General features: G+C 38.3%; 1 protein-coding gene across 1 annotated transcript in view; it reads right to left on the reverse strand.

Moving 5' to 3' along the window:
- Positions 1–8,287: 8,287 nt before the first annotated feature.
- LOC144438031 (arylsulfatase B-like) overlaps positions 8,288–18,270 on the reverse strand; it is a 33,798-nt gene continuing 23,815 nt past the window's right edge. Inside the window, exons 9-16 of the mRNA XM_078127064.1 lie at positions 13,951–14,014; positions 12,677–12,774; positions 11,599–11,735; positions 10,998–11,062; positions 10,219–10,354; positions 9,737–9,795; positions 8,917–9,012; positions 8,288–8,457 (exon numbers count right to left, since the gene is read on the reverse strand). Coding sequence (XP_077983190.1) covers positions 8,288–8,457; positions 8,917–9,012; positions 9,737–9,795; positions 10,219–10,354; positions 10,998–11,062; positions 11,599–11,735; positions 12,677–12,774; positions 13,951–14,014 — 825 coding nt within the window. The remainder of the gene's footprint in view (positions 8,458–8,916; positions 9,013–9,736; positions 9,796–10,218; positions 10,355–10,997; positions 11,063–11,598; positions 11,736–12,676; positions 12,775–13,950; positions 14,015–18,270) is intronic.

Consider the following 18,270-nt stretch of genomic DNA (forward strand, 5'->3'; position numbering starts at 1 on the left):
GCTGATTTAAAACATCCAAATACATTATTTGAAACGATATGCGGGTCACATGAATAAGTATTATCGAGAGCTTTAACTACAAGATTTAATTGGAATGCCTCTCGCAGGGCAAAAACCATAGGTTTTTGTTTTTACGTACACAGTTGGAATGCAAAATTCTGGACAATTGCTAGAATACACAATGTACTCTTTAATTGGAAAATTAATTATGTGAAAATATACGAAATTTGAACATAATGTCTAATTATCGAAAAAACATTATATATGCACATTTCTCATTAAGAATAAAACCTATATGATGAAGCATTAAAGTACATGTACACTTTGTTAGGCCAAAACAAATATATATATCTGGTTCTGGTCTATGGGAAGCCGTTCAGGCCAAAAGTATTATTTTATTTTTAGCTGTAGTATCTTATATTTTTCGTACTTACAAACTAATTCTACCTCACCATTCCGTAGGTACTACGGATCACGTGAGATAGCGTTTATGTACCCATAAGTCAATGCGTTAGTATTACCACTGTGACAAGTCTAAACACTACAACTGTTTAGGCTCTGTTACAAAATCTGTAAGTTTGCGGGGTCTGCCCGACAGACACGATACAGAACTTTACAGGGTGTGCCCACAGTACTACTGCACGCACACATCTACTTTTCTCTAAAGTTTCGTTAGAGATTCATCTTTTTCCGCCGTGAATTATGGCACAGCTACTCGACATCAGTGACGCCATCTTGTATGATGACGGTATACGCCCAGGCCCTTCTGAGGCAGCGGGTACGAAAGATGTTGTGGGCGATATTTTGTCTGACATGGATAAAAATGCCAGTACGAGTGATGACCGCCCCGGTGGTCACTCGAAGGGCAAAACACCTGTAAAGACAGGGAAAAAGAAATCTACAACGGTAGCTCGCAGTGAACCTAGGCCTTCGGCTGCAGTTGGCAAGATGCCAACGGCTGAAATGAGCATCTCGCAGTCGTCTACAGCCACTCTGGGACCACAACATGCAGCCCCACCTGTAGACAACCCTATAGTTACACAGATGCAGCAGATGCACCTCATGCAACAGCAAATGTTTGCTCATTTGGCACAAGTCATGTCTACCGTGGACGGTAACATGAAAGTCCTAAATGATTCTGTACGGACGTCACTGACTGATAACACAAGGGCTCACGAACTTGCCGTTGAGGGCGACATGACAGTAATCCCAGCCAAAAAGGCACGGTCGCACATAGACTCCTTAGAGCTTGATATAGAGGAGGTCTTAAACACAGAAGATGCTAATAATAATGGAGATTTTCTAGCCTACTTAGCTCAGGATTATGATACTCAGGAAAAGGTTGGACCAGATATTAATGGTCAGCTAGCAGACATAATAACTAACTTACTGCAAATCACATGGACAGAGGACCAGTTAAAGGACAAAGGGGAAATATACCCGAGACCCAAAAACTGTGCAAAGCTAAGGTAAACCCTTAAGTGTGGGTTAAAGTGCCAAAGTTTGCAAAGAGTAGAGACTTGAAGTTTCAGAGAGTGCAGTCAGCAATTATCAAAGGGATGACACCCTTGGTAACACTCATGGATGTATTGCTGAAGGCAAAGAAACCTGGTAAAGGCCTTGACATTAAGGATATTGTGCTAGCAATACGTCAGTTATTAGACTCTGTAACTTTTCTATCTCGTGCTAACACTGAGTTGAATTTGCGTAGGACAGAACTCTTCAGACCTCTCCATAACACACAAGTACACCAGCTATGCTCAGCTCAGACTCCCATTACAAACCATCTGTTTGGGGATGATTTGGCGAAGACCATCAAAGACACCAATGAGTCGAATAAAGTGGGACGAAATGTTTCGGAGAGGAGATTCCCAAGAGACCAGAAAGTAAAGTATTTCCAAGGCAAGAAGGGAAATTTGTTATCCAAAGGGAAAAGGTACTTCCACAACAAGAAGAAGGACTGGGAGACATAACTTCCCTTGATACAGGTGAGATGAATATCACTTTACTTACACATGACCCAAATAAAGTAAGGGAACTCTTGAAGCCAGATGTACTTCGTTTCCAGGCAGGCCAACTGAGATTTAATCGACTAGCCTGGGAAACTCTGACATCTGATTCAGAAATTCTTACTGCAATCACTGGTTATCACATTGAATTCAGAAGTCCACCAGTGCAAAGCCGACCACCAAAAGAAATTGAGTTCAATGCCAGTGAGAGGGAAATTATTCAGGCAGAAATAGACAAACTGTTGTTGAAAAAAAGTGTTGGTTCAGGCCAAGCATACCAACGGGGAGTACCTATCTACTATTTTCATATGGCCTAAACCAGATGGGGCTTACAGGCTGATTCTCAATCTTTCCAAATTGAATGACTTTGTTGTTTATAGACATTTCAAAATGGATACACTAAGGTCTATCTTAGCATTAATGACACAGAACTGCTATATGATGTCTATAGATTTAAAAGATGCCTACTACTCTGTCCCAGTGGCGGAAGAGTTTCAGAAATATTTACGGTTTACCTTCAATGGAAAGTTATATCAGTTTACATGTCTCCCTAATGGCCTTGCATCTGCACCACGAGTATTTACAAAGGTTATGAAGCCAGTCTATGCCACTCTGTGAAGTAGTGGGCATGTCAATTCAGGCTATATTGATGATACCTACTTACAAGGTGATGACCCTGATGATTGCAGACAGAATTTCTTTAGTACCATGACACTGATGAGAAAACTTGGGTTTACAATTCACCCAATTAAGTCAGAATTTGAACCGAAACAAGTTATAATTATGCTTGGGTTTCAGTTAAATTCGGTAAATATGACCGTTTCCCTTACCGAAAAGAAAAAAGGAAATCTCAAGAAAATATGTATGAGGTTATTGCAAGAGCATCAGCCTACAATAAGGCAGGTGGCAGAGCTGGTTGGTGTTATGGTCTCCTACACTGCAGGAGTTGAATATGGCCCTTTGTATTATAAACGGATTGATATAGAAAAATCAAAATCACTAAAACGGGCCATGGGAAACTATAATGCCAAAATGAGCTAGATTTGATATTCAGTGGTGGATCAATGAAGCCACAAACTACCCTTTTCACATTACTCGTAACAAACCAGATATACAATTAAGGTCTGATGCATCTACTCGTGGCTGGGGGGGGGGGTGTATGTAATTCACAGGAAACAGGTGGTCATTGGTCAGATTTAGAAAGCGAAAATCACATCAATTATTTGGAATTGTTAGCTGCTTTTCTAACACTACGTTCATACTGTAAGGACGTGAGACACCAACATGTCAGACTTGAAATGGATAATACCACTGCGGTAGCTTACGTCACTAATATGGGCGGACATATTGACAGGCTAAATGATATTGCACGAGACATTTGGCTATGGGCAAAAGAAAGAGATATATGGTTAAGTGCTTCTCATATACCTGGGGTACAACATATTGCAGCAGAAAAACAATCTCGATTGCATCACGACAATACTGAATGGGCTTTGTCCACTAATGTCTTTGACAACATTTTGAGGGTGTATGGCAGTCCAGAAATTGACTTGTTTGCTTCCAGGCTCAACTTCAAAGTTGGCAAATATATATCCTGGAAACCAGATCCGTTGTCCATGGCTGTTGATGCCTTCACAATAAAGTGGACCTTTGGCCTTGCTTATGCTTTTCCCCCATTCAGCCTGATAGGAAAAGTGATTCAAAAGATCGAGGTGGACCAGGTAGAAGCACTGGTACTTATAGCACCAATATGGCCAACGCAGCCCTGGTTTTCAAAACTGCTTAGACTTATAATTGCATGTCCTTTGCTTCTCCCACAGGGACACAAGATCCTGAACTTACCTTACAAAAACGTACAGCATCCACTCAAAAAGATGAAACTAGGGGCATGGAAATTGTCAGGACCAACCTAAAAGACAGAGGAATTTCTGAAAGAGCTAGTCAAATCATCATGCAGTCATGGCGTACTGGGACCAAACGACAGTACTCCAGCTACATCAACAAGTGGACTAAATTTTGCAGTAAAACGAACTCAAATCCATTTTCACCAACTGTAGGCCTTGTGTTGGACTTTCTTACAGAACTCTATGACACTGGAATTCAATACAGTGGGCTTAATACAGCAAGATCGGCTCTGTCGTCAATAATTCGGGTTGATGGTCAACCAATCGGGGCCCATCCACTTGTCATCCGGTTTATGAGAGGTGTGTTCGTCACCAGACCTGCGTTACCCCGTAATTCAGTGACTTGGGACACCAATGTTGTGTTACAGTTTTTGTCCAACCTCTCTGGGGTGTTGACATTGAAAGACTTGACTCTTAAATGTGTTACTTTATTAGCGTTGCTTACAGGCCAAAGGGTACAAACCCTCCATTTATTAGATGTTAGGAATATGACTTTTACAGACACTTATTGTAAGTTCAGAATTGCGGAACTGTTAAAGCAAACTGCTCCAGGTAGACACTTAGCAGAGATTGCTATTCCTGCATATTCATCAGATTCAAGCCTTTGCCTTGTAGCTTTACTCAGGCAGTACTTACACACTACAAAAGCTTTAAGGGGCACAGAACACAGCTTATTTATAGCATATGTTAAACCCCACAAAGCAGTCTCTAGAGAAACCATATCACGTTGCAATAACCTCATACATATTTTCTTGAGATTTCCTTTTTTCTTTTCGGTAAGGGAAACGGTCATATTTACCGAATTTAACTGAAACCCAAGCATAATTATAACTTGTTTCGGTTCAAATTCTGACTTAATTGGGTGAATTGTAAACCCAAGTTTTCTCATCAGTGTCATGGTACTAAAGAAATTCTGTCTGCAATCATCAGGGTCATCACCTTGTAAGTAGGTATCATCAATATAGCCTGAATTGACATGCCCACTACTTCACAGAGTGGCATAGACTGGCTTCATAACCTTTGTAAATACTCGTGGTGCAGATGCAAGGCCATTAGGGAGACATGTAAACTGATATAACTTTCCATTGAAGGTAAACCGTAAATATTTCTGAAACTCTTCCGCCACTGGGACAGAGTAGTAGGCATCTTTTAAATCTATAGACATCATATAGCAGTTCTGTGTCATTAATGCTAAGATAGACCTTAGTGTATCCATTTTGAAATGTCTATAAACAACAAAGTCATTCAATTTGGAAAGATTGAGAATCAGCCTGTAAGCCCCATCTGGTTTAGGCCATATGAAAATAGTAGATAGGTACTCCCCGTTGGTATGCTTGGCCTGAACCAACACTTTTTTTCAACAACAGTTTGTCTATTTCTGCCTGAATAATTTCCCTCTCACTGGCATTGAACTCAATTTCTTTTGGTGGTCGGCTTTGCACTGGTGGACTTCTGAATTCAATGTGATAACCAGTGATTGCAGTAAGAATTTCTGAATCAGATGTCAGAGTTTCCCAGGCTAGTCGATTAAATCTCAGTTGGCCTGCCTGGAAACGAAGTACATCTGGCTTCAAGAGTTCCCTTACTTTATTTGGGTCATGTGTAACTAAAGTGATATTGGTCTCACCTGTATCAAGGGAAGTTATTTCTCCCAGTCCTTCTTCTTGTTGTGGAAGTACCTTTTCCCTTTGGATAAAAAATTTCCCTTCTTGCCTTGGAAATACTTTACTTTCTGGTCTCTTGGGTATCTCCTCTCCGAAACATTTCGTCCCACTTTATTCGACTCATTGATGTCTTTGATGGTCTTCGCCAAATCATCCCCAAACAGATGGTTTGTAATGGGAGTCTGAGCTGAGCATAGCTGGTGTACTTGTGTGTTAAGGAGAGGTCTGAAGAGTTCTCTCCTACGCAAATTCAACTCAGTGTTAGCATGAGATAGAAAAGTTACAGAGTCTAATAACTGACGTATTGCTAGCACAATATCCTTAACGTCAAGGCCTTTACCAGGTTTCTTTGCCTTCAGCAATACATCCATGAGTGTTACCAAGGGTGTCATCCCTTTGATAATTGCTGACTGCACTCTCTGAAACTTCATGTCTCTACTCTTTGCAAACTTTGGCACTTTAACCCACACTTCAGGGTTTACCCTAGTTGTGCTTAGCTTTGCACAGTTTTTGGGTCTCGGGTATATTTCCCCTTTGTCCTTTAACTGGTCCTCTGTCCATGTGATTTGCAGTAAGTTAGTTATTATGTCTGCTAGCTGACCATTAATATCTGTATCATAAGAGTATCATAATCCTGAGCTAAGGAGGCTAGAAAATCTCCATCCTCCCCACTCTCAGCTGGGTCACTTTCAACAAAAGAGGGCCCTGCTTGAGGCTCGTCGTCATTATTAGCATCTTCTGTGTTTAAGACCTCCTCTATATCAAGCTCTAAGGAGTCTATGTGCGACCGTGCCTTTTTGGCTGGGATTCCTGTCATGTCGCCCTCAACGGCAGGGTCGTGAGCCTTTTTGTTATCAGTCAGTGACGTCCGTACAGAATCATTTAGGACTTTCATGTTACCGTCCACGGTAGACATGACTTGTGCCAAATGAGCAAACATTTGCTGTTGCATGAGGTGCATCTGCTGCATCTGTGTAACTATAGGGTTGTCTACAGGTGGGGCTGCATGTTGTGGTCCCAGAGTGGCTGTAGACGACAGTGAGATGCCCATTTCAGCCGTTGGCATCTTGCAAACTGCAGCCGAAGGCCTAGGTTCACTGCGAGCTACCGTTGTAGATTTCTTTTTCCCTGTCTTTACAGGTGTTTTGCCCTTCGAGTGACCATCACTCGTACTGGCATTTTTATCCATGTCGGACAAAATATCGCCCACAACATCTTTCGTACCCGCTGCCTCAGAAGGGCCTGGGTGTATACCGTCATCATATACAAGATGGCGTCACTGATGTCGCGTAGCTGTGCCGTAATTCACGGCGGAAAAAGATGAATCTCTAACGAAACTTTAGAGAAAAGTAGATGTGTGCGTGCAGTAGTACTGTGGGCACACCCTGTAAAGTTCTGTATCGTGTCTGTCGGGCAGACCCCGCAAACTTACAGATTTTGTAACAGAGCCTAAACAGTTGTAGTGTTTAGACTTGTGGTAATACTAACACATTGACTTATGGGTACATAAACGCTATCTCACGTGATCCGTAGTACCTACGGAATGGTGAGGTAGAATTAGTTTGTAAGTACGAAAAATATAAAATACTACAGCTAAAAATAAAATAATACTTTTGGCCTGAACGGCTTCCCATAGACCAGAACCAGATATATATATATATATATTTTTCGGCCTAACAAAGTGTACATGTACTTTAAAGCTTCATCATATAGGTTTTATTCTTAATGAAAAATGTGCATATATAATGATTTTTCGATAATTAGACATTATGTTCAAATTTCGTATATTTTCACATAATTAATTTTCCAATTAAAGAGTACATTGTGTATTCCAGCAATTGTCCAGAATTTTGCATTCCAACTGTGTACGTAAAAACAAAAACCTATGGTTTTTGCCCTGCGGTAGGCATTCCAATTAAATCTTGTAGTTAAAGCTCTCACTCAGCTTATACTGGTACAGTATCGATAATACTTATGCATGTGACCCGCATATCGTTTCAAACAATGTATTTGGATGTTTAAACTATTTTGTTTTCATGTATTGCTGTGATTCCATAAAACCATTTAATATTCTTGATGTCTGAGAAGTCAAGTTCGTTATTACGTGTGACAAAAACCCTTTGAAAATCGGAAAGTGTTGTGTGAGTATGCATACGTTTGTGTACATGTATGTGGTGATGCATGCGATTTTGAGCATGTGGTGACGTGGTGGTGATGGTGGTGGGGTAACGTTGTGTGTGTGTGTGTGTGTGTGTGTGTGTGTGTGTGTGTTGCTGTTGTAATTGATTTATGTTCATGCCCACACTGTACATTGTGTGCTTGGACTGACTGACTGACTGACTGACTGAATGTCAAGTGTACTCAAGCACCCATGTAATTGTAATCCAAGCATCAGAGTAAGCTAGTATGATTATATTATTGACTACATACTTTCACAATCTTTCACAACCTGTCCACACAAAGTCTAAACAACACTCGGACAATATTGAAATCCATTGTTAACTGATTTTATTTAATTTTACCCACAGTTAATTTCACAGAATATAACTCTATGATTATAACATGTGTCGACTTTACCTATTTCTATTTTATGTTTGGCATATACTAAAACGCTATCTATCCAAACATTTGCTGCTAATCAATGTGATATTATATCATTTTCAATGTGATACTTGGCGATATTTTCTATCACCTGATAGGTGATATTCCATTAACACCAGCCTGGACTCCAGAAATTTCCAAAGTTCGCCGGGTTACCCGCGAGGTCTTCCTCCGGCCAAAACGTCCAAGCTGTGTCTTCATATTGTTTCAGTGATTCACGAATATCAGCAACGACTTCCGGGTATTGATCAGCAACATTGTTGTGCTCATACGGATCATCTAGACAAAATCAAAATCAAAATATCACGAGTGAATGAAATGTGTATCACGTGTAGTAAATTCAATGTGACAATGAATTATTATAGCTTTAAATCACAAGCAGTATGATTATGGATTTAAAATGATCACTTTGGTCTTTCACTATTCTCAAGTATTATACCGTTACAGTATCATTTGACCGGAAATGGCATCAGTTAAAGGGAATGCTACACCATTAAGTAAAGGTATTGCATAAAGGCCCCTTAAGCCCATGGTGTACCACTGAAAGAACAATTGGGGTGTTTGGTGTTTCTTGTCAACCGAGCGAACATTATGTAATAAATATATCTGTGACCAGGTCACTTGGGCGCATGTGCATTTCGTTCGTTATGTTCGAATCTTTGAAAGTTTCGCGAAATTGTAGTCGCAGTGTTTTTATACTGTACTATTGTTAAGGCTGAAAGCAATAATGTTCTATACCTTTAAGGTTGTACAATCTAACATCGACCTCAGCGCCGTCTGGAGAAGGGATAGCTTGAAGGTCACAGTCAGTGTATTGAGGTGGATACCAACCATCTACAGATGAATGTTATAAGGATAAGAAGAGGTCGTGAACTTGATGATATAATGACGCAATTGCCATATGATACCACTGGTATCATATGTGTCTGTCAAACTTAAATCATATACATACACAGCATAGCAATTTACGAATGCTTTGAAGTGGCCATATGGATGGGGATTGGGTGTTTATTTTCGATGTTTAATTTATAAAACAATTTTATCATGACTTCCTACTTGAAACATCAATGTGAAACAACATTTGCTAAGTTCTGTTTTGTAACTCTACAAATGGCAAAAAACATAATTTTGTGTAAAATGTTTGTTATTGTACGTACAATAATATACTTTTTAAAGTTAGAATCACAGTTAGCCAATGTTGTTTCATATCGATTTTTTAAGTAGCAAGCCACTATAAAATTGTTTTATAAATAAAAAAAATCCAAAATAAATATCAAATCTTCATCCCTATGGCCATTTTAAGTAAGATTCACATTGATAATACATAACATGGAGTAAATTGCATCAGCTTGTGAATTTCTTATACCTGTAGAGAGTAGTAGTTTGATTTTTCATTTCCTTGTTATGGTACAGATTCATGATAATGATCAAACACGTGTATTTCCACACGATGTGATTATTGACTGATAGTTAGATGGACTAGTACCTGTCACATAATTGTGAAATGAAGAAATTTCTCTGGATCAATGAGTTTGGTTGGTTTAATAGGAAAACTTACGGCGTGTTCGGGTGTAGGAAAAAGATGGATGTCCGACAATAAGCTTCCAATCGCCTTTTCTGTGATTTAGATAAACAGTATAATACGCAGTGACTTTACCATAAGTACAGGTATGTCTTTGAGACAGTCAGACAGACAGACAGATGAGAAATAGAATAGACATCCACATACATACATACATACATACATACATACATACATACATACATACATACATGCGTACGTACGTGACAGACAGCGATCAGTAAGACAGTGAGTCAGACAGACAGAAAGACAGACAGACAGACAGACAGAGATAGGGAAACAAGCAGACAGCCAACCATACATAATGATAGACAGTCAATGAGATAGACATACACACAGACTACCACACATGTAAACATATACCAGATAGATCATCAAAAGGGCATGAGGCATGCATTGTTCATCTGTTTGAAACAAAGATGACTATAACCCAAAGTAGCCAACCACAAAATACATACCTATAAGCAGTTACATTACCAGCAAACAACCCTTCCAGATTAGCCAGATCTGTGTCTACAGTAAGAAGCATTTCAGTACGTGGCGAAGGCTCTCCCTTGGAGAAGGCGTCCCATACATTAATACCATCAAGATCATCTGAGATATGAATAATACAAAAGAAATTATGGGGGTACGTTACGCAATTAATGTTTCATTTAGAGAGAAAAGATTCCAGAAAAATACTAACTACTATAAGTTGTTACTGTATGTAAAGTAAGAACATGTTGCCTTCAAAAAGAAATAGAGCATTGATATCGAGGGGCTAACATTAATTCAATTTATTTTTCAAACAATAAGAAATGATTTATAGCTGCAGTAGTAAGGGATTGTGACTTAAACATACATTGTACCTGATTTTGTTGCTGTTGTTATTGTTTGAAATGTGCAAGTGTAACTTTTCTGTTCATCTGCATGCTATAATTAATGTCACAGTATACACTTTGCATCACCACACAGTTTGCTCACGATAACTTTGGGACTGTTGGTCACATTGAACTGTTGTGCAACATGTTGTATTTATCCTGTATCGGGAAAAGAATGGTATAACGAAAGATGGCGACAAATGGCCAGGCGCAGATACTATTTCTAGAGAATATGGAGTATTATTAACTGCAGAACTACTACTAATCTTCCCTGTCCCGGCTGACACATAAGTCTGCTGTCAATGTCTGACACTTTGACCGATAATTCAAATTTTCTTAGTCACACTATATGTATTGTCAATCACCGCGAAACGTACCTGGAACGTCCTGTCCAAGTAAACCATTGATCAGAGTAGGGTACATATCAGTTACATGAAATAAACTGTGAGGATAGAAAGAAAATGAAAAAAATATTACAGATATATATCTATATCTGTAATGGTTATACATCTGAAGGGACGAAACCAATAACACAGAGACCACAGGGAAAACAACGGAAAATATAACTAGACACTCACACATGAAAAAAATAAAATAAAAAATAAATGTAAAAAATCTACATACCCACCTATTCTAGAATTGAGCGTAACCACACGATTTGGTGAGGTCTTGTGAGCACCGTCAAGTGTTGAATTGTTCTATTTTATATGAAGAAGCTTTTCTCTTACTCTATATTTGTTGATATTGTCTACTCAGTGGTATTATGGAGTCCGTGTTAGGGATTACGGAATGGCCTAGCCTAGCTGTCAGTATAATTGATGCTACTACAATGGGAGTTTCTTTAAAGGCCCTAGACAATTTTGAACATTGGAACAATGTACAATATCATGTTTATAGAAAGATACTTTGACATGACAAGCAATTTGGAATTTACTACATATATATGCAAAATGAGATCGATTATTGAAAATGACATACCCTTCATGTGTGTAGCCAGTTTTTTCGATTCCTTTGCCAGAAATAAAACCAACAGACTTTATTCCACCTTCGAAGTAGTCCCCCTTATCGCCTCTATATGGCCAGTTCGATGCTTGAGCTCGTATATCACCACCATTCTGTTAGCCAATACAAACATTTGACAACTCATATTAATATTGACATTGTTAAGAAAAAAAGGATTTATAATAAGCTATAGTAAGAATACCACACAAATACACAGATATATATATATTACACCCAACCCAATCTGTGAAATTGCCCAATTCATGAAATGGGTAGGTAACTTTGCCCAGTTCATGAAATAGGCAATCGTGTTAAGCCCAGGTTATGAAGAGGGTATTGTAAGATATGCCCAGTACATGAAATTAGCATCTTTTATAGGACACACACAACAAGAACAAGAATCAAACAACTTTATTATCATGTCTTTACAAACTCATCACTTCTCAATTCTAATTTTATTATAATTCAGTGTAGCTTGTGTTTTTAAAAAAGTTCAATATTCAACACCCCAGTTCAAAACTCTTGCCCTCAAAATTTAATTTGGCCCCTTTTAGATCGTAATCTATACTCTCATTTGCATAAGGTTGACCATTCCATGAACTGGGCAAAGTTACATGCACATTTCATGAATTGGGACAGTTTCACGGATAGGGTGTACCATATATATATATATATATATATATATATATATATATATATATATATATATATATATATATATATATATATATATATATATATATATATATATACAGACTTATTTCAAAAAAAAATAATGATGTAAATAAGTCGTTACTCAGAGTTTACTAAATTGGACTTGTCAAGGTCGATACATACAGTTAATGTTTGTATGTATATATTGCGTAACAATCCGACCATCTTACATAAGAATACATGCATACATACATACATACATACATACATACATACATACATACATACATACATACATACATACATTCATATATACATACATACATACGCTAAAGGTGAAGTGCCCATTATCCACACGTAATAGTTACATGATGATGATGATGATGATGATGACACTTACATCTGAATGAAAAATGAAAAGTGAATCATTATACATTCCCTTGGCCTTCAATGCTTCGACTACAGAACCAGCAATAGCATCCATGAATGTTACTTGTGCTGAGTAGGCAGACAAAAAAAGAAAAGTGTATTACTGATTGTTGGTCGGTGGCTAAGTGGTTAGCTACAGTTATACCACTTACTAAAAGGGAATTGGAATGGGAGGGTGGGGGACTCCGGGCGAGAAGGCGTCTCCTATTACAAATTGATGTTTTCTGGGAGGGACACATTTTCCAAAATGGAATTAGGGTAGGGTCTCATATAACCTCGATCCATTTTGCATTATTTGTGATTTTGACATCATACTGTTGCATGCCATCGGTTTTAAACCCCACTAGTACCATATACCACCAATGCCTCTGCTGTGCCATTCTATCAGCACACAGTGAGTGAGCCGTTTGCAAACATGCAGTGAATTAATTGCTAGTTATGGTGTGAAGGGAGGATTTGGTCTCATGGGAAGAGTGTGGTAACATATTGAGGATAATGTAGTGAAGTGGATATGTTAACATTACAGCTTGGACTTGACACTGTAGTGAGTGCACTCATCTAGTCTTTGAAAGTGTGGGTCTACGTGACAGGGCTACATAATCGAGTCTGTAGAATACATCCCCATATGTTTTGGTTGATCAAAGAACAATTCCTTGTCCCTAATGAAGTTGAAACCTGGACTTCCTGACTTGATAATCTGGAGCTCTTCCAACTATGGCACATGGAAGTGGTGTTGACAATTGCTTTTAAAATGGTTGAGCAGAGGGAGGTTCATGTTTTAGAGAAAGTAAATAGAGAGAGGGAACAACGGACTTGGGGGAATTACCCCCTCCCCCATGATGTAATTGCTGAACATTTCCTTATATTTGAACCCACCCAGCGACGACCGGGTGTGATTTGTTTCAACCAGGCTGTGTAAGTGTGAAATATGCTTCGTTTGACCTGATTGAAAGTGCAAGGTTTCTCCTATTTTAACACTCGAGCATCAAAATGTGTAGTTGGTGAACGATTTCCATATATACTTTAGCATGTTTCAAATCTGACAAATGATTCACATGTAATCGCGACCAAATGAACTGTTGCTTAAATTTATATTCTGGAAATGCAACAGCTGTACGTTAAGTTGATACAATGACTAATTCAGTGAAACTTTTGCCAAGGAAAGGTATGACAATAATGAAATAGTTATAGTAAAACTGTGAGTGACATCGCTGATATTTAACATTTACAAAATAGATACATTACCACAATAAATACGACGATCGTCATTTGGAACACAGGAATACATATCTTCCCATTCTTTGGGTACCTAAATTAAAATTACACACTATTAGATCTCTGAAAGTGACACTAGTAGAAAAAATAGTACAGTTTACGACACTTTCCGTACTATAGTTCAGATTGAGTTCAATTCTGTACTTTTATGCTGATGAGGTGGACGTTTCTGTACTTTCCCATTAGCGCCTGTCTAATCGGATTATACTCGATCTGAAAAATAGTTCAGATTGCGAGTCGGAAGTGATTTGAATACATTTGCATTTAGTTCAGAATATATTGATGAGTTCACCCCCATAACCGGGCAGTAAACAAATGAATATTCAAATCTATCTCGCCTGCATGTGATTCAAGGCGTGTACACTAATTGTTTGACCCACAGAAAACTAACAGTAACACTATTTAGTTAGTTAGTTGTCTGTGTTTGACCACATGAAGGCGGAGGGGGAGGGTGCAAAAGAAAAGGGTTACACACATGTACAGTGTATGATATGATGAGAGCTACATTTAATGTACATGTACATACGAACTGACATGTATACGTACATGTACAACTACGCTAGCATGTAAACGTTAGCAAAAACTCTTACTACTACCTCAGACCACTAAAATACTAGAGTGGTCTGAGCTACTACTACTTGCAAAAAGTATTTACAAGCATTTCCATGTAGGTCAATGAAATATCACCTATGTGGGTTATACTTCAATAGTCGGTCAAACAGCGTAAAGGTCTACATTCTACAATGACAGACATGATTGTTCAACTCGGTGCGATCTAAGATGAATTCACGGTGTATATTTGGTTACGTCGCCTTTGAATTGATGATGACGACTCGTCCGACCTAGACTGTTCTGGTCCAGTTTCAAGTGAAAGTCAGAATTATCACGGTGCCATTGATTATACTAACTGTGATGAAACTCGCCCACTCTAGTCTCTATGACTTCATTAGCCCCAAAATGCAAGAACTTAATAATGGTATTGTAAATCGAAGTTCATGCATGCTCTGACTGTCGCCTGTTTTTTGTTTTCTTACATTTTATACAATTTTGAATTGTTAGCTTTGTATTTCCTGCATTAATGTTGAAAACTGGTCTTTTTACTGTGCGTCTTCAATGCGCAGGTAAAATAGTGTGTTAATCTAGCATCGTGAGTACGCGCTCGCTTATGGTTTCGCATACCTTGGACTGCCTGTCATTCAGTATTGTTTTAGCCTATTTATTTCTAAAGAAAAATGGTCTGTAAAGGGACTGCTTTAGTTGTCACAGTGCCTTTGTGGATTTATAAATCGATTTATGACAAGTGAGTCTACCTATTTTTTTTCCGACCCACTCAGTCAAGGAGTGCGATACACCAATCACCGTGTATTTAGCTTTGTATACAGTGTATGGATAATAGCAAGTTTCGGGACTGAAAAATCATAAATTGTTTGTTAGACTTATTTTTTATTCAATGTAATCTGGGTTGATTGGGAATTTTCAGATATCAGGATTTAAACCTCGGATTTCAACTCAGAAAGGCTATATTTTTTGCCTCAGTCTGAATTATATTAGTAGAACTCTCACCAACGTTCCCAATGTGAAGTGATCTGAAAGTTGGTGAGAGGTCCTCACGTTGGATTGCAGCACTGCATGTTCTTGCCGAGAAGATAAAGAGGTGTAGTAATTATGGTTTAAAACTGACTTTTACAAACGCCAGTCGTGTAGGGTCTATGATTTTTTATGTTGTGGATGAATGCGGCACTTTGATCTGAACCTCAGACCACTATAATAGGAACAGACTAGAATCGCTTTTTGTTTTAGGTGTAAATGGGGCTCTAAACCCATCTTCTCTGTCGTGCATGGTTACCCTTCAAACCTGCTTCAAGCCGAACGTTGTGCAAAACGATACTTCGTGTCTTTACGGGTTTTTTTTGCAATTGTGTTTTAGTGGCCTGAGTCTGAACAAGTGTTCATACAGTACAGCAAAGTCCCACCAACAAAATCCATAGCAATAGATGCAGGAAAACCTCAGTATGGGCGACGGTGAAATCATGGTGTTAATTCTAAAACTTTTGAAAGCAAGAACATATGTTTGTGCAACTTTTGTATTAAAAGCATACCATTCCAATTCAAGGACAACGATTTTGTTCAGAAATGGTGGTAGGACTATAATCCTTCCTACCTCCTTCCTTCCTACCTCCATAGTTCAAAACCGCTGATCGTAACTGCATGGTACAGCGCATCTACATTTATTTCTGAGTTCCGGAGGGCATTATTTGATAAGTACCCCATTCGTCCCTGTATTAGATCTTGTATAGTCATAACATTACAAAGATATGTGATTGTTGTGATCATTTCATTTGCTCATTATGTATTCAAGTGTAGTCAAATTTTCTTAGGTGTATGAGCAACTTTACTTCACCAATAAATTCTACTTTCTCACGAGTATTGTAAAATAACATGGCTATAATATGATACTACACAGCACGTTTTAGACGTATTTGCATATCAATGTCATCTTCAAATTTTCTTGAAGAATTCTTCATCCAGATACTCTAACATACCTGCACACCAAATGTCAGCCCATTCAATCGATTAGTTTTGAGGCTGTCATTCATTTTTACTTTGAATTCTTTTATTTACAAAACAAATGACAGTTTTTGACCCCAAAAATGACCAAAAACAGAAAATTGAAAATATCTTGCTGTCATAAACAAATATGAATAGACTTCTCGATAAAATTCCATTTACTCATTGGGAACATCGAACGTACAATGTCAAAAAGTCGCACTGGCGCAAAGTATCATGGGAAAACTTTCTTTGGCACACCTCACTTAGGAAATATAGCCGCAACAAAAAAGTTAATACTGGGATCATGTCTTTTTAAATTTAGCCTTTACCTTATAGAATAGAAGTATCAAAAGTGTATGCACTAACAAGTATCTGTGGTTTGTGCAAACATGCCAAATCGCTGATGATTGTTAAACAACAAAACTTTGCATACCATTGTCATTAATAATTCTACGTTTTACTTCTGAATCAGTTCTAAACACTTACGATTGAAATGATCGTCAACGATACGCTGATTTGTAGTTGAGGGTAATTAAAAATATTTTACAATGACGATTTCGACCATTAGCCGATGGAGGTGACCCCAACCAAACCTGTCACAAGATGTAAACTTGCACACTTTTTGTGTGTCAATATGTCTGTTCTGGTCAGTCTGTTTTGGGAATTTATGGTACACTCACTGTCGCAGTTTTCAGCCAGGGTCACGTTATTCGACGATTACTATTTGGATAAACACTGCAAAAAAGTAACACCCGTCATTGTTGCTTAGACATTTTCCTAGGGTCTTTTTCAACATGATTTATAGTAAGAAGTAACTTTGTTGATGGTGTAGTCACTGAATTTATAACCCTACATCGATGACTTAGTAATTGAACACGCAAATGAATTATCATGAACACTGATCTACAACCGATCCGACCCTGGGATTCGATCACAATTCATGGCGTCGCTTGCCAGTCTATGTCTATGTCTTGGTCACGCAAACGTGAACACTCTGATATCTGAAACACTTCTTTGCTCCAGATACGCACCTTTTTTTCATGGAAAATGTCATATAGTTTGAAGTAAGCTGGGAGAAAATATTAATGAGATATTTGTAGATTTAAATAAGAGTGAAATGATAGTCAAGTGATTTTGAACCATCTCCGTGTATTTTGCTTTAGCGAAAACACTGACAACTACTAGTATGTGATCGCCCGGTCGTCAAATTGCAAAGAACAATGAAGAACAGCTGAACACCTTCCTGTGGTCATCTGTTCCTTTCCGTACCGACTCTCAATTGTTTTGCTGCGTTTACTTGTATATCTTTAATAACAATAGTTTTTTAACTAACACCAATGTTCTTCCACTTTCTTTGCTTTCAAAATCAGTCACTTACTGTTGTAGCCAGTCAAAGACAGCCATCCTCAACTGGAAACACACCATGACAACAAAGATATACCAGAAAGTCATGACGTTTTGAATCATATCATTCGGCCCCCAACCCTGTTTTTGACAATTAAAAAATGCTCTACTACCCATCACAGCCAGTATCAATCAGACTTTTTCCATATATTATATTCCACCCTAACTTAACCCATATGACCGCCCCATTTATAACTCGTATGTCCGGACATGAACATGATTGGCTTTTCGCTGACCAAGGGGTATGAGACCATATGTGGAAGTGGGGGATAAGCTTATCAAATATGACCGTAGTTCCATGTAAATTAAAACTTATAGTTATGCTTATAGTCGTTA

This window comes from Glandiceps talaboti, chromosome 7 (assembly GCF_964340395.1).
Source record: "Glandiceps talaboti chromosome 7, keGlaTala1.1, whole genome shotgun sequence".
Taxonomy (NCBI): domain Eukaryota; kingdom Metazoa; phylum Hemichordata; class Enteropneusta; family Spengelidae; genus Glandiceps; species Glandiceps talaboti.